Raw genomic sequence first — 21,452 nt, forward strand, 5'->3', positions numbered from 1 at the left:
GCTAATGTGCATAAAAGTCATAGGCAAGGTATAGCTGCCTCCAAGAGCAAAGTATATAATGCTTGACCCTTAGTAAATTCTCAGTTCTTTCTCTCTCATTTGTCAAACCACAGGACAATTAAATATACCCTGATAAAATAGGCAAATAGTAAACTGGGTAGAGGTGTCTGATATTTAAAATAATCCAAATATTACTAATATTACCAAGCCACCCGCCACTAAAAAAAAAAATTAATTCTAACCAACAATGGAACAAAACTGTCCACATTTTCACACAATTCCAACCTTACTTCAAAAATATAAAGAAAAGTACATGGTTTTAGCTATTTAAAATAAATAAAGAAAAATCTTGTTTCCTTTGGCATCTTTAGAAAGTAACTAAACTACAACAAAAGGAAGTGATTGTATAAAGAAATTTATACTTAAGTAAACATATAGGGGAAAAAAACAGCAACTTGTGTTTAGTATGCAATAAAATCAACTACAAGAGTTTACTATTGATTAGGAAAGCCTTACAAGTTGTTGGAAGAACCTCCACATCTTAACATTACAATATATTTAATAATGGTTCTTTTATTGCTTCTAAGATTATTGAGAAGTCAAATGAAATTATGCTGAATTTATGGTTCAAAACTATTTTCCAAACACTTAACCATTATAATTTAGGATAAGTAACACTTGAAGAAAGCAAACCTTTTATAATATGACTTTCAGTATACAGCCTTACTTTAATTCACTCTGATTCCATTACATTTTTGTTATTTTTGCATTGGTCCTGAATATGTAATAATAACTGTGTTTCTATGTATAGAACAGCCTACACAAATCCATTTCACCCTTCATAAAATGGTCACATTAGTGTTTGAGCTTGCAAAACTAATAATTTTCAAACTTTTGAACTTAGAATGAAATGTAAGTTTAATACGTATAGAAAGTCTGACTATGTACAAGAGAAGGTAAAGTTTTCAATTCTCATATTATCAGAAACATCATAAAGAAAGCTAGATTTATAACACACTTCTATTCCTATGTGCATCTGAAGTATGTACAGTAAAACACCAACACAGCTTTCATGTGTCAATTGGGGGAAATGCACACAAGAGTGCCTTTAAAGGATCTGATAAAGCAACCTCTTATAAAGCCAAAATTAGGCTTAAAAAACTGCTAACAGTTGATTTCACCCTTGCAAGTTGTCAAAGAAAAAATTCATCAGTTTAAAAATAGAAAGATGTTAAATTCACTGAAAAATTAAGCTGGGTTCTTTCATTAAATCTGGGAATACTGCAACATCAAGTTTTTACTGTTTTTGCAAGAGAAACGAAACTGGCAGCTCCGTTTTTACATTATTACTTATATATGAAAGTTCTAAGAGTGAAGAATTGTGACAAAACATTCCAAATGGACAACCTAAAAATGGAGCAAGGGATACTGTCCCTCAGCACATTTCCCCACCAAAGAGAGAAATTTACTATTAGAATATTAGCTGTGTGTGGTAAGAGGGGAAAAACAGATATGGTGTCCCAGTCTGCTGACAAGGACAAAAAGGCTCTGAATAGGTCACCATCTTCAATTCTGAATAATCTCATATTTAAGAATTCTCAAATGCTTAAAATGGTGGTCTTTTCAGCTACCCATCCTAAGAAGTCAAGTACAAGCATGCAAGTAAATTCACAGGCACAGAGGATCCATGTTAAAAACAGTTAAGGTAGCTGTGATGCAACACCAACGATTTGAATGGCCCTGACACACTCAAAATATTATCTTAATTATTCAACAAAATCCTGAAGCAAACTCTTGCTAGTCTTGGTACACTGCTAAACACTAAAGTAGCATGTTTTTTCCATGGTTTTAGCTTAGCTCAAAGAATTTTTACACTATTAAGTAAGAAAAAAATTAAAGTATTTCCCCTTTTTAAATTTACAGAGACGTTTAATTAGCTTTATTTACAGAGCAGAGATTTTTTTCAGTCTCCAATGGTGCCTAGATAACATCATTAGGCAAGAATGCCAGTTTAAAAGAAATCTACGCAGAATCCTAAAAATAACAGATGTTGATGCTCCTCAAGAAGGGGCAAGCTTGACTATATCAGCAGCTCTATGTCTCAGTTACTCAGAAGCAATTCTGTTGCAGTCTCTACATCCCAAGATTTTGAAGACAAGGCCACTATTACTGCATTCTGTAGAAAAGAAAAGGGGACAAAATAAATAAATAAATAAAATCTCAAGGAAATATTTTTAAAATACTGCATCACCCACTGTCTTTATATTAAGAAACCACACCTTGTTTTTTCATTTTTAAGTTACCTTGCACTTCATAAAAAGAAGCTTCTAAAACCAATGACTGGAATCAGCCAAAAAAAAAAAAATCACTGGTTTTAATAACAAAGTTTGCTTATCAAAATTAGATTTAGGGTATTTTTTTGAGCCACTTTTGTCAGCCAAGGATTTGCAGCAATAATTTAATGAATAAGTAAAAATCAACATGCCTTTATGTACTTACCCTATCAAAGCCCATAGCACATAGGTTTTCTATTTTTTTGGTGTATTCTGGACTAGAAACTGGTGCTCCAGCATACACATGTGCCCAAAGTCGAGCTGTCTGTTTGAACATTTCGGGATTTTGTTTGTACTATATGGGGGAAAAAAATTGATTGGCATGACAATGCAGTTATAATATTCAATATAGTTAACTCATGTCCTAATTGCCTAAAAACCTGATTTTTCTAAGTAAAATGTAAATAAATGTAGATTCAATTTTTAAAATGTGACTGATTCACTTTCCACTGCAAACACACTATGTCACTCAAGAAAAGACTGTTTAACCTGAAGCTGTGATTCACAAGTTGCACTGAGGAAAGAAAAACAAAAGTAACGTTTATCAACTTTAATCCCCAATTTCAACAAAGTAGCAGAAAACTAATACTAAATGGAGTTACTAGAGTTGTCTCTAAACACTGTGCAGTGGCAAACATTACAGAGATAAACAGAATTACTAGCTTCTAAAATTATGTGCACATTAATAAATGTAACCAACTTCTGTATCAATCATAGCTCAGGCTAGAATACAACTTGACTTTGCTGTTTTGCTAGAGCTGTATTAGTGTACAGGGATTTAAGAAAACCCCATATGCAAAGTCCTAACTTACAGCACATGTTTTGAGATGATTATGAACTCACCATAGAGTACTTTTCAAAAGGTAAGATTTTCCATATGCATTGGAAAGAAGTAAATTTATTCTCAAATATTCTGGGACTACCATTAATTAATAAAGCCAAGTATAAATTTAAAATATTAAATTCACTTTAATATTTCTTAAGATGTTTTATACACATTAAATATTTCTATACATTAAAATGATAAATCTAGTTTCTACCATTATTAAAAGGAAATAAGTCAAACTACTGAACAGAGTTAGAAGAAAACTGAGTCCAACCTCAACCTTTGAGGCTCAGAACTCAACAGGAAATCAAAGCTGGAACTCAAGCCATGTTTCTGACTATCGAAAATGAACCAATAGCACATATATAACACGTTAAACCATAATTCTAAGCACTCTAAGGCAAATAATAGTAGAACACATTAACAAGGATATATACAACATAAGGAGTGACGAACTTTTCAAAGGAAAGGAAGAAGTTTCTAAGAGGAAATGTTTTCTTAGGCAGAGAGAAAATGGCAGACTGGGTGAAATGACATGTAGGAACGACACCATCTTGAACAGCGTGAGTTTGAAGAACAGTAAGAATTTAGGAGATGAAACTGGGTTTATAGACAGTTCAAATCATGGAGGAACTCTTCAAACTAAACAATTTGGACTTATCAAGTAGGTGATAGTAAAGCTACTAATAGGTTTTTAACAGTATAGTGAAATAAGATTTACACTTTATAAAGCTAACTGCTATCAGTGTAGAATATGAGGGAAAGAAGAGGCTGAGGTAAGGAGCTCCATCAGAGCAGTAAAATGAGAAATTTTTAAACATGTGAATTAAGTAATCAGAGAAGTATTACGACAGAGAGATACTGGGATACGAGAGAGAGACATAGAGAAGTACTCCAAGCCTGTGACTGGGATATATAAATAAGCTGATTATATTACAGAACGATGAACAGGTTCACAGGTTTAAGATTCTGCATTCAGTTTTGGGAATGCTGTACTAAGGTACCCATGGAATATTCATATAGAGCTCTCCACTTGCAAACAGGCTCTTGGGCTCAGGACAGAGGTCAAGCCTGAATATCGTTATCAACATACAGGTGGTAATATCAGCATGGATATGATCATCCAAGTGAGCGTATAAAATGGAAAGTGAAAGAAACAGTGTAAGAACTGAGAAAGTATATTTAAAAGGGAGGAGAGGTAATTCCTTGGTGGTCCAGTAATTAGGACTCCACACTTCCACTGAAGGAGGCATGGGTTCAATCCCTGGTTGGGGAACTAAGATCCCGCAAGCCATGCAGTGTGGACAAGAAAAAAACCCAAAAACGCAGGGCGGCAGAGTGGAGAAAGAAGAGAAACAACTGTAGGAAGTAGGAGGGAACAACCACAACTACAAAGATAGGAAAAGAGAATAGTATCTCAGAAGTCAAGAGAAGAAAAAATTTCTGGGTTAAAAAACAAAAATAACAGGGCTTCCCTGGTGGTGCAGTGGTTTAGAGTCTGCCTGCCGATGCAGAGCACATGGGTTCATGCCCCGGTCCGGGAAGATCCCACATGCCACGGAGCGGCTGGGCCCGTGAGCCATGGCTGCTGAGCCTGCGCGACCGGAGCCTGTGCTCCGCAATGGGAGAGGCCACAACAGTGAGAGGCCCGCATACCGCAAAAAAATAAAAAAAACACACAAGGCTCAATAAATCCTACTGGTTTAGAGCAGGGGTCCCCAACCCCCAGGCTGCGGACCAGTACCGATCCTCGGCCTGTTAGGAACCGGTCCACGCAGCAGGAGGTGAGCAGCGAGCGAGCAAAGCTGCACCTGCCGCTCCCCATCGCTCGCATCACCGCCTGAACCATCTCCACCCCACCCCCCACCCTCCACCACCAGTCCGAAGAAAAATTGTCTTCAACGAAACCAGTCCCTGGTTACAAAATGGTTGGGAACCACTGGTTTAGAGTATGGGTTGGCAAACTTTCTTAAAGGACCAGAAAATAATTATTCAGGCTTTCAGACAATACTGTCTCTGTCATAATTATTCAATTCTGCCACTTGTAGCTGTAAACAAATGAGGGTGGCTATGTTCCAATAAAACATTATTTACATAAACAGTCAGTCTGGCAGTAATTTGCTAACCTCTGCCTTGGAAATCAAAGATCACAACTGAAAAATATTTATTCCATTTGGCAATTACAAGGTTTTTGATAACCTTCACCATGCAACTACTCAGTGCCACAGTTGGAGCTGATTAACATTATCATGAGGGAAGGATCATCACTGAATTAAGAGACAGATAAATGGATACACACATGATAAAGCACATAAAGTAAAATGTTAATCATAGAATCAAGATGGTAGGTAGATATGTGGGTATTCACTGTGTAATTCTTTCAACATTGTGTTTTTGAAAACTTCATAATATGTTAGGAAAAAAGCATCTACCATATAAACAAACTACTGTGTTAAAAAAAATCACAAAATTAGGTTTTCACTATTACATCTGATACAATAATCTCACAGCAAGAAAATAAACCATTTCCAAATTTACTTTCAATAGACGTATGCTTCTGTTCTGACCACTGCAAACCACTAAAGTAAACACTCATAGCTAAGTACAAGAAAGTCGTTCAAAAGCAGCTACCTTACCTGATTTGCTACTACTGCATCTTGTGGATCATCTGGTTCTGCAGCTGCCAGTAGTGCTTGCAATGACAATAATACCGTGCGGAGAGTCATTGCTGCTGCCCTGAAATTCAAAATAGGAAGATATCCCAGTTAAGAACACTTTGCATGACAAACCAAAATAGAGGTTTTCTGAATAAAACATGGAAACTACTGAAGCTAAAAATAATCTAGATTTTTATCTTAATCATATAATTAAGTCTTAGAAATTTGTAATTATATACCTGCCTACCTTTTTTTTTTTTTTTTTTACAACAAATGAGTCATTCTATTTCTTAAGACACCTCAAATTGCCCTTAATTGGCTTAGTTTTTTTCGTATTGCCCGTGTTGTTGACGTATCCTTCTGGTCAGCTTTATCTACTGACTTACTTTCTATCCATTTCTATAGACACAAACTAAAAATAAAGTGATAAAGTAACATGTGAAACTTCCTTTCTGTGCAATTCTAAAAACAAGATACCATCAAGCAAATATCCTTTATTTTCAAGAAAGCATAAAATTACTTGGAGGGCATTATGCTAAGTGATATGTCAGATAAAGAAAGACAAATACTATGTATGATAGCACTTAAATATGAAATCTAAAAAATAAAACTAGAGAATACAACAAAAAAGAAGCAGACTCACAGACAAAGACAACAAACTAGTGGTGAGCAGTGGGGAGAAAGAAGGAGGGAGAGGCAATATAGGGATGGGCTGTAAGAGGCACAAGTTATCAACTATAAAATAAGCTACAAGGATATACTGTACAACATGGGGAATACAGCCAATACTTTATAATAATAATAAATATATATTATTTTATAAGTATAAATATAACCTTTAAAAATTGTGTATCACTATATTGTACACCTGTAACTTATAATACTGTATACCTGTAATTAACATAAAATTGTACACCTGTAACTTATATAATATTGTACAGCACCTATACTTCAATAAAAAATGAAAGAAAATTTAAAAATCATTCTATAACATTCTGAAAAGGGAAAATTTTTTGCTTCATATACATAATATTCATGCCTCTAAATGTGTTTATAAAGCAAATATTTATCTAGAAAATGGTATCTACCTAACCAAAAAGGACTCTTAGCATTTCTGTTAAAAAATTACTTGACCACTTAATATACAAATATTTCTGAATACAATAGTGAAATAGCATAGTAGTGAACTATTTTAAAAGTTGAAGATTATTTTTTAAGATGATCATATGGTTTTTATTCTTCAATTTGTTAATATGGTGTATCACATTGATTGATTTGCATATATTGAAGAATCCTTGCATCCCTGGGATAAATCCCACTTGATCATGGTGTATGATCCTTTTAATGTGTTGTTGGATTCTGTTTGCTAGTATTTTGTTGAGGATTTTTGCATCTATGTTCATCAGTGATATTGGTCTGTAATTTTCTTTTTTTGTAGTATCTTTGTCTGGTTTTGGTATCAGGGTGATGGTGGCCTCATAGAATGAGTTTGGGTGTGTTCCTTCCTCCGCAATGTTTTGGAAGGTTTGAGAAGGATGGGTGTTGGCTCTGCTCTAAATGTTTGATAGAATTCACCTATGAAGCCATCTGGTCATGGACTTCTGTTGGAAGATTTTTTTTTTTTTTTTTTTTTTTTTTTGCGGTACGCGGACCTCTCACTGCTGTGGCCTCTCCCATTGCCGAGCACAGGCTCCAGACACGCAGGCTCAGTGGCCATGGCTCACAGGCCCAGCAACTCCGCAGCATGTGGGATCGTGCCCAGACCGGGGCACGAACCCGTGTCCCCAGCATTTGCAGGTGGACTCTCAACCACTGCTCCACTAGGGAAGCCCTGCTGGAAGATTTTTAATCACAATTTCATTACTTGTGATTGTTCTGTTCATATTTTCTATTTCTTCCTGGTTCAGTCTTGGAAGATGATATCTTTCTAAGAATTTGTCCATTTCTTCCAGGTTGTCCATTTTCTTGGCATAGAGTTGCTTGTAGTAGTCTCTTAGGATGCTTTGTATTTCTGCGGTGTCTGTTGTAACTTCTCCTTTTTCATTTCTAATTTTATTGAGTCCTCTCCCTCTTTTTCTTGATGAGTCTGGCTAAAGGTTCAGCAATTTTGTTTATCTTCTCAAAGAACCAGCTTTTAGTTTTATTGATCTTTGCTAATGTTTTCTTTGTTTCTATATCATTAATTTCTGCTCTGATCTTTACGATTTCTTTCCTTCTGCTAACTTTGGGTTTTGTTTGTTCTTCTTTCTCTAGTTCCTTTAGATGTAAGGTTAGATTGTTTGAGATTTTTCTTGTCCCTTGAGGTAGGCTTGTACTGCTATAAACTTCCCTCTAAGAACTGCTTTTGCTGCATCCCATAGGTTTTGTATCGTTGTGTTTTCGTTGTAATTTGTCTCCAGGTATTTTTTGATTTCCTCTTTGATGTCTTCACTGATCTCTCCATGTGTTTGTGTTTTTTACACTTTTTTCCCCTATAAATGATTTCTAATCTCATAGCATTGTCGTCAGAAAAGATGCTTGATATGATTTCAATTTTCTTAAATTTACTGAGGCTTGATTTGTGACTCAAGATGTGATCTATCCTGGAGAATGTTCCGTGTGCACTTGAGAAGAAAGTACACTCTGCTGCTTTTGGATGGAATGTCCTATAAATATCAATTAAATCTATCTGGTCTATTGTGTCATTTAACTGATATAAATATCAATTAAATCTATCTGCTTCTATTGTGTTTCCTTATTAATTTTCTGTTTCGATGATTTCTCCATTGGTGAAAGTGAGGTGTTAAATTCCCCCACTATTACTGCGCTACTGTTGATTTCCTCTTTTATAGCTGTTAGCAGTTGCCTTATGTACTGAAGTGCTCCTATTTTGGGTGCATATATGTTTACAATTGTTAAATATTCTTCTTGAATTGATCCCTTCATCATTATGTAGTGCCCTTCCTTGTCTCTTATAACCTTCTTTACTTTAAAGTCTATTTTACCTGATATGAGTATTGCTACTCCAGCTTTCTTTTGATTTCCATTTGCATGGAATATCTTTTTCCATTCCCTTACTTTCAGTCTGTATGTGTCCTTAGGTCTGAAGTGGGTCTCTTATAGACAGCATATATTTGGGTCTTGTTTTTGTATTCATTCAGCAAGCCTGTGTCTTTTGGTTGGAGCATTTAATCCATTCACGTTTAAGCTAATTATCGATATGTATGTTCTTATTACCATTTTGTTGATTGTTATGTGTTTTTTTTGTTTTTCTTTGCAGTACGTGGGCCTCTCACTTTTGTGGCCTCTCCCGTTGTGGAACACAGGCTCCGGGTGCGCAGGCCTAGCGGCCACGGCTCATAGACCTAGCCACTCCGCGGCATGTGGGATCTTCCCGGACCGGGTCACGAACCCGTGTCCCCTGCATCAGCAGGCGGACTCTCAACCATTGCGCCACCAGGGAAGACCATGGGTTTGTTTTTGTAGGTCCTTTTCTACTCGCGTTTCCCACTTAGAGAAGTTCCTTTAGCATTTGTTGCAGAGCTGCTTTAGTGGTGCTGAATTCTCTTAGCTTTTGCTTGTCTGTAAAGCTTCTGATTTCTCTGTCCAATATGAATGAGATACTTGCTGGGTAGAGTAACCTTGGTTGTAGATTCTTCCCTTTCATCACTTTAAATATATCATGGCACTCCCTTCTGGCTTGTAGAGTTTCTACTGAGAAATCAGCTGTTAACCTTATGGGAGTTCCCTTGTATGTTATTTGCCGGTTTTCCCTTGTTGCTTTTAATAATTTTTCTTTGCCTTTAATTTTTGTCAATTTGATTACTATGTGTCTTGGTGTGTTTCTCCTTGGGTTTATCCTGCCTGGGACTCTGCGTTTCCTGGATTGGGTGGCTATTTCCTTTCCCATGTTAGGGAAGTTTTCGACCGTAATCTCTTCAAATACTTTCTCGGATCCTTTCTCTCTCTTTTCTCCTCTGGGACCCGTATGATGAGAATGCTGTTGTGTTTAATGTTGTCCCAGAGGTCTCTTAGGCTGTCTTCATTTCTTTCCATTCTTTTTTCTTTATTCTGTTCCACAGCAGTGAATTCCACTATTCTGTCTTCCAGGTCACTTATCTGTTCTTCTGCCTGTTATTCTGCTATTGATTCCTTCTAATGTAGTTTTCATTTCAGTTACTGTATTGTTCATTTCTGTTTGTTCTTTAATTCTTCTAGGTCTTTGTTAAACATTTCTTGCATCTTCTCGATCTTTGCCTCCATTCTTTATGAGGTCCTGGATCATCTTCACTCTCATTACTCTGAATTCTTTTTCTGGAATTGCCTATCTCCACTTCATTTAGTTGTTTTTCTGGGGTTTTATCTTGTTCCTTCATCTGGTACAAAGTCCTCTGCCTTTTCATTTTGTTATCTTTTTGTGAATGTGGTTTCCTTCCACAGGCTGCAGAATTGTAGTTCTTCTTGCTTCTGCTAAATGTTGAAGATTACTAAAGAACATGCCCATTTTCACCACACAAATTAGGTAATTCTAAACCAGTCTTTTTGAACTGGATTCCTCATTTTAACCACAGAACAGAGAAAATTACTAAGTATTTTCTCAATTTCCCCAAGGATAGTATATAAATAGTACCATCCTGGATGCTTAGGAAAAAACTTAATTTATTATCAACAACAAATGTCTTAAGGAATGCGCTTTCTTCAACCGGTAGCAGCAACATCACTTGGGAACTTCTACAAAATGAAAATTCTTAGCCCTGTCTCAGACCTACTGAATCAGAAACTCTGGGGTGGCTTAACAGATACTCCAAGTGATTCTGACGCAAACTAATTTTTGAGAAATACTACTTCAGTGCATTACAGCTTAAAGCGAATTGAGAAAGGCTGTTCTAAACCAATATAATTAAACCAGTATCACAAACATGTCTATATTTTATCTACTAGAGAAAAATTACAATACAAATGGTTCTTAATCTAAAATGCTATCAGAATTGTCATTTATATTAAATTCCAGAAAATGCAAACTAATCTATAGTGACAGCGGATCAGTGGTTGCTGGGGAATGGGGGAGCAGGAAGGGTGGGAAGGAGCACTCACAAAGGGACACTCACTAGGAAACTTTTGTATATGTTGGTTATGTTCGCTATCTTGATTTGTGATAGCTTCATGGAGGTATCTGTGCATTTATCAAATTGTGCATTTTTAATGTGTGCAGTTTAAGATAAATCACACCTCAAAAAGCATTTTTTAAAGTTGTGTTTAAAAAAACAAAGCTATCAGAATAAAAAATTTTATTGATCAACTCATCCTTTTAGAGAAGCTACAGAAATAGGAAAAACTTTGGTTATGATGTTTTAAAATTAGGTGAAATGCTAAACTAGCATTGAAAAGAAAAGAAAATTTTAAAAACTTTTTAAACCACTACATAGTTACATGAAATGGAAAATTTTTTTTTTTTTGGCTGCACTGCACAGCACATGGGATCTTAGTTCCCCAACCAGGGATCAAACCTGCGCCCCCTGGATTGGAAACATGGAGTCTTAACCACTGGACTGCCAAGGCAGTCCTGTGTAATGGAAATTTGTAATTCTGAAACAGGGCTGGGAAAATAGAAATTATTTTTCTAGACTAAATTTCTAAATTTCCTAAGAGTGTGCACAACTTACTTTCAACCAGAAGTTTTAAAATCTTTAGAATGGACAATATTCTTTTAAGACAGTAATCAAAGCATAAAATTCCAAATTTAGTCCTTAAATGTTAATTCTTGTTCTACCATTCATTATCACTATTAACAAGATGAAATCTTTCTTAATTACTTACTTACTCTAACTTCATTTTGTATTTGGGTAATTGTACAGAGAATGTTTAAAGGCACATGCACATCAAGAGCTGCCCAGATATATCAACTTGAAGCTGACTTAAACCACTCAAAAAAGGACAAAAGTACAAAATATCACAGAAATAGGATATACAAAGCCGGCTACTCTAATATCCCAGTGGAATTAAGCATCCTGATTTAGAAATCTTTTTTTTTTTTGGCCACACCACGCAGCAGGCAGGACCTTAGTTCCCCAACCACGGATCGAACCCGTGCCCCCTGCATTGGGACCACTGGGCCACAAGGGAAGTTCCACAATTTAGAAATCTATAAAAATACTTTAAACAAAATATTAAGTTATATAATGTTTAACTGATCCCACATGATGCGTGGCACGGCCAAGAGAATAAATAAAATTATTTCAAGGAAATGTATCTGAATATGGAAGAAAAATCTTCAAAGAGTATTTAATTGTATATACTAAAACAACTATTAAACTCAATAATTTTAATTTACAATAAAAACAAATATGTTTACAACTCAACAAGGCAATAAACATTATTCTTTACAACTTAATGAGCTCTACTATTTACAATAGCCAGAACATGGAAGCAACCTAAGTGTCCATCGACAGATGAATGGATAAAGAATATGTGGCACATATATACAATGGAATATTACTCAGCCATAAAAAGAAATGAAATGGAGTTATCTGTAGTGAGGTGGGTGGACCTAGAGTCTGTCATACAGAGTGAAGTAAGTCAGAAAGAGAAAAACAAATACTGTATGCTATCATATATATATGGAATCTAAAAAACAAAACAAAAACAAAAACGGTTCTAAAGAACCTAGGGGCAGGACAGGCATAAAAACGCAGACGTAGAGAATGGACTTGATGACACTGGGAGGGGGAAGTGTAAGCTGGGACAAAGTGAGAGAGTGGGATGGACATATATAAACTACCAAATGTAAAATAGATAGCTAGGGCCCTGAACCAAGATGGCGGAATAGAAGGACGTGCTCTCCCTCTTGTGAGAACACCAGAACCACAACTAGCTGCTTGACAATCATCGACAGGAAGACACGGGAACTCACCATAAAAGATACCCCACATCTAAAGACAAAGGAAAAGCCACAAAGAGACGGTAGGAGGGGCGCAAGCACAGTAAAATCAAATCCCATAACTGCTGGGTGGGTGACTCACAGACTGGAGAACACTTATACCACAGAAGTCCACCCACTGGAGTGAAGGTTCTGAGCCCCACGTCAGGCTTCCAAACCTGGGGTTCTGGCAACAGGAGGAGGAATTCCTAGAGAATCAGACTTTGAAGGCTAGTGGGATTTGATTGCAGGACTTCGACAGGACCAGGGGAAACGGAGACTCCATGCTTGGAGGGCACACACAAAGTGCTGTGTGCATCGGGACCCAGGGTAAGGAGCAGTGATCCCAGGGGATACTGAACCAGACCTACCTGCTAGTGCTGAAGAGTCTCCTACAGAGGCCGGGGCGGGGGTGGGTGGGTGGAGGGTGGTGGCTGTGGTTCAACGAGAGGACAAGGACACTGGCAGCATAAGTTCTGGGAAGCACTCCTTGGCCTGAGCCCTCCCAGAGTCCACCATTAGCCCCACCAAAGAGCCCGGGTAGGTTCCAGTGTTGGGTTGCCTCAGACCAAACACCAACAGGGAAGGAACCCAGCCCCACCCATCAGCAGTCAAGCAGATTAAACTTTTACTGAGCTCTGCCCACCAGAGCAACAGTCAGCTCTACCAACCAACAGTCCCTCCCATCAGGAAACTTGCACAAGCCTCTTAGATAGCCTCATCCACCAGAGGGCAGACAGCAGAAGCATGAAGAACTACAATCCTGCAGCCTGTGGAACAAAAACCACATTCACAGAAAGACAAGATGAAAAGGCAGACGGCTATGTACCAGATGAAGGAACAAGATAAAAACCCAGAAAAACAACTAAATGAAGGGGAGATAGGCAACCTTCCAGAAAGAGAATTCAGAATAATGATAGTGAAGATCATACAGGACACCAGAAAAAGAATGGAGGCAAAGATCGAGAAGATGCAAGAAATGTTTAACAAAGACCTAGAAGAATTAAAGAACAAACAAACAGAGATGAACAATAAAATAACTGAAATGAAAACTACATTAGAAGGAATCAATAGCAGAATAACAGGCAGAAGAACGGATAAGTGACCTGGAAAACAGAATGATGGAATTCACTGCTGTGGAACAGAATAAAGAAAAAAGAATGAAAAGAAATGAAGACAGCCTAAGAGATCTCAGGGACAACATTAAACACAACAACATTTGCATTATAGGGGTCCCAGAAGGAGAAAAGAGAGAGAAAGGACCAGAGAAAACATCTGAAGAGATTATAGTCGAAAACTTCCCTAACACAGGAAAGCAAATAGCCAGCCAAGTCCAGGAAGCACAGAGAGTCCCATACAGGATAAACCAAAGGAGAAACACGCCAAGACACATATTAAGCAAACTGGCAAAAATTAAAGACAAAGAAAAATTATTGAAAGCAGCAAGGGAAAAACGACAAATAACATACAAGGGAACTCCCATAAGGTTAAGAGCTGATTTCTCAGCAGAAACTCTACAAGTCAGAAGGGAGTGGCATGATATACTTAAAGTGATGAAAGGGAAGAACTGACAACCAAGATTACTCTACCCAGCAAGGATGTCATTCAGATTCGATGGAGAAATCACAAAAGCTTTACAGACAAGCAAAAGCTAAGAGAATTCAGCACTACCAAACCAGCTCTACAACAAATGCTAAAGGAACCTCTCTAAGTGGGAAACACAAAAGAAAAGGACCTACAAAAACGAACCCAAAACAATTAAGAAAATGGTCATAGGAACATGCATATCGATGATTACCTTAAACGTGAATGGATTAAATGCTCCAACCAAAAGACACAGGCTTCCTGAATGGATACAAAAACAAGACCAATATATACGCTGTCTACAAGAGACCCACTTCAGACCTAGGGACACATTCAGACTTAAACTGAGGGGATGGAAAAAGATAGTCCATGCAAATGGAAATCAAAAGAAAGCTGGAGTAGCAATACTCATATCAGATAAAATAGACTTTAAAATAAAGAATGTTACAAGACACAAGGAAGGACACTACATAATGATCAAGGGATCAATCCAAGAAGATATAATGATTATATATAGACCCAACATAGGAGCACCTCGATACATAAAGCAACTGCTAACAGCTACAAAAGAGGAAATCAACAGTAACACAATAATAGTGGGGGACTTTAACACCTCACTTACACCAATGGACACATCATCCAAACAGAAAATTAATACGGAAACAAAAGCTTTAAATGACACAACAGACCAGATAGATTTAATCGATATTTATAGGACATGCCATCCAAGAACAGCAGATTACACTTTCTTCTCAAGTGCGCACAGAACACTCTCCAGAATAGATCACATCTTGGGTCACAAATCAAATTTCAGTAAATTTAAAAAACTGAAATCATATCAACCATCTTTTCGGACCACAGTGCTATGAGAGTAGAAATGAATTACAGGGAAAAAACCATAAAAAAAACACAAACACATGCTAAACAATACGTTACTACATAACCAAGAGATCACTGAAGACATCAAAAGAGGAAATCAAAAATACCTAGAGACAAGTGACAATGAAAACACGACGATCCAAAACCTATGGGATTCAGCAAAAGCAGTTCTAAGAGGGAAGTTTATTGCTATACAAGCCTACCTCAAGAGACAAGAAAAATCTCAAATAAACCATCTAAACTTACACCTAAAGGAACTAGAGAAAGAAGAACAAACAAAACCCAAAGTTAGCAGAAGGAAAGAAATCATAAAGATCAGAGCAGAAATAAATGAAATAGAAACAAAGAAAATAATAGCAAAGATTAATAAAACTAAAACCTGGCTCTTTGAGAAGATAAACAAAATTGACAAACCATTAGCCAGACTCATCAAGAGGAAGAGGGCTCAAATCAATAAGATTAGAAATGAAAAAGGAGAAGTTACAACAGACACCGCAGAAATACAAAGCATCCTAAGAGACTACTACAAGCAACTCTATGCCAAGAAAATGGACAACCTGGAAGAAATGGACAAATTCTTAGAAAGGTATCATCTTCCAAGACTGAACCAGGAAGAAATAGAAAATATGAACAGAACAATCACAAGTAATGAAATTGAAACTGTGATTAAAAATCTTCCAACAAACAAAAGTCCAGGGCTAGATGGATTCACACATGAATTCTATCAAACATTTAGAGAAGAGCCAACACCCATCCTTCTCAAACTCTTCCAAAACATTGCGGAGGAAGGAACACTCCCAAACTCACTCTACGAGGCCACCATCACCCTGATACCAAAACCAGACAAAGATACTACAAAAAAAGAAAATTACAGAGCAATAGCACTGATGAATACTGATGCAAAAATCCTCAACAAAATACTAGCAAACAGAATCCAACAACACATTAAAAGGATCATAAACCATGATCAAGTGGGATTTATCCCAGGGATGCAAGCATTCTTCAATATATGCAAATCAATCAATGTGATACACCATATTAACAAATTGAAGGAGAAAAACCATATGATCATCTCAATAGATGCACAAAAAGCTTTTGACAAAATTCAACACCCATTTATGATTTAAAAAAACTCTCCAGAAAGTGGGCATAGAGGGAACCTACCTCAACATAATAAAGGCCATATACAATAAACCCACAGCAAACATCATTCTCCTTGGTGAAAAACTGAAAGCATTTCCTCTAAGATCAGGAATAAGACAAGGATGTCCACTCTCACCACTATTATTCAACATAGTTTTGGAAGTCCTAGCTGTGGCAATCAGAGAAGAAAAAGAAATACAAATTGGAAAAGAAGAAGTAAAACTGTCACTGTTTGCAGATGACATGATACTATACATAGAGAATCCTAAAGATGCCACCAGAAAACTACTACAGCTAATCAATGAATCTGGTAAAGTTGCAGGATACAAAATTAATGCACAGAAATCTCTTACATTCCTATACACTAATGATGAAAAATCTGAAAGAGAAATTAAGGAAACACTCCCATTTACCACTGCAGCAAAAAGAATAAAATACCTAGCAATAAACCTACCTAGGGAGACAAAAGACCTGTACGCAGAAAACTATAAGACACTGATGAAAGAAATTAAAGATGATACCAACAGATGGAGAGATATACCATGTTCTTGGATTGGAAGAATCAATATTGTGAAAATGACTATACCACCCAAAGCAATCTACAGATTCAATGCAATCCCTATTAAATTACCAATGGCATTTTTTACGGAACTAGAACAAAAATCTTAAAATCTGTATGGAGGCACAAAAGACCCCGAATAGCCAAAGCAGTCGAGGGAAAAAAACGGAGCGGTAGGAATCAGACTCCCTGATTTCAGACTATACTACAAAGCTATAGTAATCAAGACAGTATGGTACTGGCACAAAAACAGCAACAAAGATCAATGCAACAAGATAGAAAGCCAAGAGATAAACCCACACACCTATGGTCAACTAATCTATGACAAAGGAGGCCAGGATATACAATGGAGAAAAGACAGTCTCTTCAATAAGTGGTGCTGGGAAAACTGGACAGCTACATGTAAAACAATGAAATTAGAACACTCCCTCACACCATACACAAAAATAAACTCAAAATGGATTCAAGACCTAAATGTAAGACCGGGCACTATCAAATTCTTAGAGAAAAACATAGGAAGAACACTCTTTGACATAAATCACAGTAAGATCCTTTCTGATCCACCTCCTAGAATAATGGAAATAAAAACAAAAAAAAAGAAATGGGACCTAATGAAACTTCAAAGCTTTTGCACAGCAAAGGAAACCATAAACAAGACCAAAAGACAACCCTCAGAATGGGAGAAAATATTTGCAAACAAATCAACGGACAAAGGATTAATCTCCAAAACATATAAACAGCTCACGCACCTCAATATTAAAAAAAAAAAAACCCAATCCAAAAATGGGCAGAAGACCTAAACAGACATTTCTCCAAAGAAGACATACAGATGGCCAAGAAGCACATGAAAAGCTGCTCAATATCACTAATTATTAGAGAAATGCCAATCAAAACTACAATGAGGTATCACCTCACACCAGTCTGAATGGGCATCATCAGAAAATCTACAAACAAATGCTGGAGACGGTGTAGAGAAAAGGGAACCCTCTTGCACTGTTGGTGGGAATGTAAATTGATACAGCCACTATGGAGAACAGTATGGAGGTTCCTTAAAAAACTAAAAATAACATTACCATATGATCCAGCAATCCCACTACTGGGCATATACCCTAGGACAACCATAATTCAAAAAGACGCATGCCCCCCAGCGTTCATTGCAGCACTATTTACAATAGCCAGGTCATGGAAGCAACCTAAATGCCCATCGACAGACAAATGAATAAGGAAGATGTGGTACATATATACAATGGAATATTAGTCATAAAAAGGAACGAAATTGGGTCATTTGTTGAGACATGGGTGGATCTAGAGACTGTTATACAGAGTGAAGTCAGAAAGAGAAAAACAAATATCGTATATTAACGCATGTATGTGGAACCTAGAAAAACAGTACAGATGAACCGGTTTGCAGGGCAGAAGTTGAGACACAGATGTAGAGAACAATCGTATGGACACCAAGGGGGGAAAGCTGTTGGGGGGTGGGGATGGTGGTGTGATGAATTGGGCAATTGGTATTGACATGTATACACTGATATGTATAAAATTGATGACTAAGAAGAACCTGCTGTATAGAAAAATAAAATTAAATTAAAAAATTTAAAAAAAAGAAAAGCATTGGCACAAGGAGAGAAAATAATATTCTTCTTCAACAGTAAAAAAAAATTTAAAAAGAAAAAGGAGGAAGCTCCCAATTTCTCCTAACATTATCATTTTTTCTTAATTTGCCAAAAATGTTGGATACATGTATATCTATAACTGATTCAGTTTGCTGTACACTTGAAACACAACATTGTAAATCAACTATACCCCAAGAAATTAAAAAATAAATAAATTAATTAAATTAAATAGATAGCTAGTGCAAAGCAGCCACATAGCACAGGGAAATCAGCTCAGTGCTTTGTGACCACCTAGAGGGGTGGGCTAGGGAGGGTGGGACGGAGACGCAAGAGGGAGGAGATATGGGGATATATGTATATGTACAGCTACTTCACTCTGTTATAAAGCAGAAACTAACACACCACTGTGTAAAGAAATTATACTCCAATAAAGATGCTAAAATAAATAAAGCTACTATGATAGGAAAAACAAACAACTTAATGAGCTCTCAGAAGAGTGAAGGTGGACCTTTGCCATGGCTTATATATAAAAATTAACTCAACACAGGGAACTATACTCAATATCTTATAATAACTTTTAATGGAAAAGAATCAGAAAAAGAATATATACACATATATGTATAACTGAATCACTTTGCTGTGCACTTGAAACTAACACCACATTGTAAATTAACTATTCTTCAATGTTTAAAAATATCAGAAAAAAAATTAACTCAAAATGGATGAAAGACCTAAACGTAAGACTAATTTTTTGCAGGGGGGCTGCACCGCATGGCTTGTGGGATCTTATTTCCCCAACCAGGGCCCCGGCAGTGAAGGCACTGAGTTCTAACCACTGGACCTCTAGGGAATTCCCAAGGCTAAACTTATTATAAAACTCTTAGTAGAAAACATAGGGTGAAAGGTCCACGACACAGCAGTTGGCCATGATTTCTTGGATATCAAAGGACAGGCAAAAGCACAGGCAACAAAAGAGAAAAATAGAGAAACTGGTCTATAACTACATCAAAATTAAAAACTCCTGTGCAAAGAAAAAGAAATGTTTTTTTAAATCTTCCTAGGCAGAGAATACAGTCAATAGAGTGAAAGTCAATAGAGGAAAAGAATAGAATACAGTCACAGAATGGGGAGAAAATATTTACAAATCATAGATCTGACAAGGGAGTTAATACCTGAAATATATAAAGAACTCCTTCAACAACAAAAAACAAACCTGACCAAGAAAGGACTTAAACAAGCATTTCTCCAAAGATGATATACCAGTAGCCGATAAGCACATGAAAAGATGCTTAACATCACTAATCATCAGGAAAATGTAAATGAAACAATGAGATACCACCTCACATCCATTAGGACAGCTACTGTCAAAAAAACAGAAAATAACGGTGGCAAGGATGTGGAGTAATTGGAATCCTGTGCACTGTTGGCGGGAATGCAAAGGGACAGTTTATTCTCAAAACTGAAGGAAAAATCTAGAGCTGTAACTTTAGATTCAATTCGTAACAATCTCAATCAGCAAAGTTTTAAGTCTTCTGTATGCTTGAAAACTTTCATAATAAATGCAAGGGAGGTATTCATAAACCATTAAGAATTAATTAGCTAAAAAGAAACCTAATTGAAAAGGTTTTAAAAGCTGAACACAAGACCAATGGCAAACAATGACAATGCTTTCATAATTAGCTGTAATAAAATTAACATTAAAACAAAACTTATTCTTTTGACCGTAAACACTATAGAAACTATAACATCTTTGATGGTATAAAGAAATGTGTACATTTTTTGACTGTTCTACATAAATTTTAAAATCTAAACTTGGTAATGTGAAAAAATATACAAACAAAAATACAACTTTCTACTCCATTTATTTTGCTTTTCACAAACTGATTAAATTCATACTACATTAATATTTTTAGCATTTAATGTGTAAAATTAGCATAAATCTATTAAAAACAAATCCTAAAAGGCAAACAGAAGTATGAAATTTCAAAATGTGTTAGCTAATTTTAATTAATCAGTGGATACAAATAAGTGAGTATTTTATAAATCTATCTTCAGTAAATTAATTTTGCTCAGATCTCAAAAATCAATAAGCACAGTTAATATGGCTAATATTCATTCATATGGATAGGTGGGGCCTTTAATATGTAGAGTAAGCACCGAATTGTGTGTATTGACTAACTTGTCTGTTAAGGATCTTCCAGAAAATCATTAATAAATAATCTATGTTCATTCGAAACACTGAATGCTACTTAAAAATAACGGCAGCTTTTTTGTTATATTTTTTTGTTAAGGTATAATAAGAGTAACATGCTTGACAGCTAGATGAATTTTTATATATGTATACACCCGTGGTAACCACCAGCTAGATCAAAATACATAGTACTTCCAGCACTCAGAAAGCCTCACTCTTGCCCCTGTTATTCACGACCCTACCTACCCACCACTGTCCTAGTTTCTATCACCCAAAATTAGCTTTGACTCATGTTGAATTTCATAAAATGAAATCATACAGTATGTACTCCTTTGTGTCTGGTTGTTGCCACTCAACATGTCTATGAGAATCATCCATGTTGTTTGTGTCAACATGCCTTTTTTTTTTTTAAACTGCTATGTAGTGTTCCACTGCATGATTATAGCATCATATATCCATTCTCTTGTTTACAGACATTTGGGCGACTTGCAGTTTGAATAAATCTGCTATGAATATTCTTGTACAAGTCTTTTGGTGGACATATGCACTCATTTCTCTTGGATTTCTCTTGGATATATACCTAGGAGTAGAACTGCTGTGCCAATAGTGAACGTGTATACTTATTTAGCTTTGGCAGATACTGCTGGTTGAGTGGCTGAACCACATTCTTACCAGCAATGCATGAGAACCATTTACAAGTGTGTAGTGGTACCTAATTGTGATTTGAATTTGCATTTCCCTGATAACTAATGGTGCTGAGCGCAGCTTA

General features: G+C 36.4%; 1 protein-coding gene across 1 annotated transcript in view; it reads right to left on the minus strand.

The window, feature by feature from the left end:
- Positions 1-1,901: 1,901 nt before the first annotated feature.
- Positions 1,902-21,452, minus strand: part of UBE2K (ubiquitin conjugating enzyme E2 K) — a 77,605-nt gene continuing 58,054 nt past the window's right edge. Inside the window, exons 5-7 of the mRNA XM_029234871.1 lie at positions 5,796-5,895; positions 2,500-2,628; positions 1,902-2,176 (exon numbers count right to left, since the gene is read on the minus strand). Coding sequence (XP_029090704.1) covers positions 2,102-2,176; positions 2,500-2,628; positions 5,796-5,895 — 304 coding nt within the window. The 3' untranslated portion in view covers positions 1,902-2,101. The remainder of the gene's footprint in view (positions 2,177-2,499; positions 2,629-5,795; positions 5,896-21,452) is intronic.

Source organism: Monodon monoceros, unplaced genomic scaffold, assembly GCF_005190385.1.
Source record: "Monodon monoceros isolate NGI ecotype Baffin Bay Population unplaced genomic scaffold, NGI_Narwhal_1 Super_Scaffold_20, whole genome shotgun sequence".
NCBI lineage: Eukaryota > Metazoa > Chordata > Mammalia > Artiodactyla > Monodontidae > Monodon > Monodon monoceros.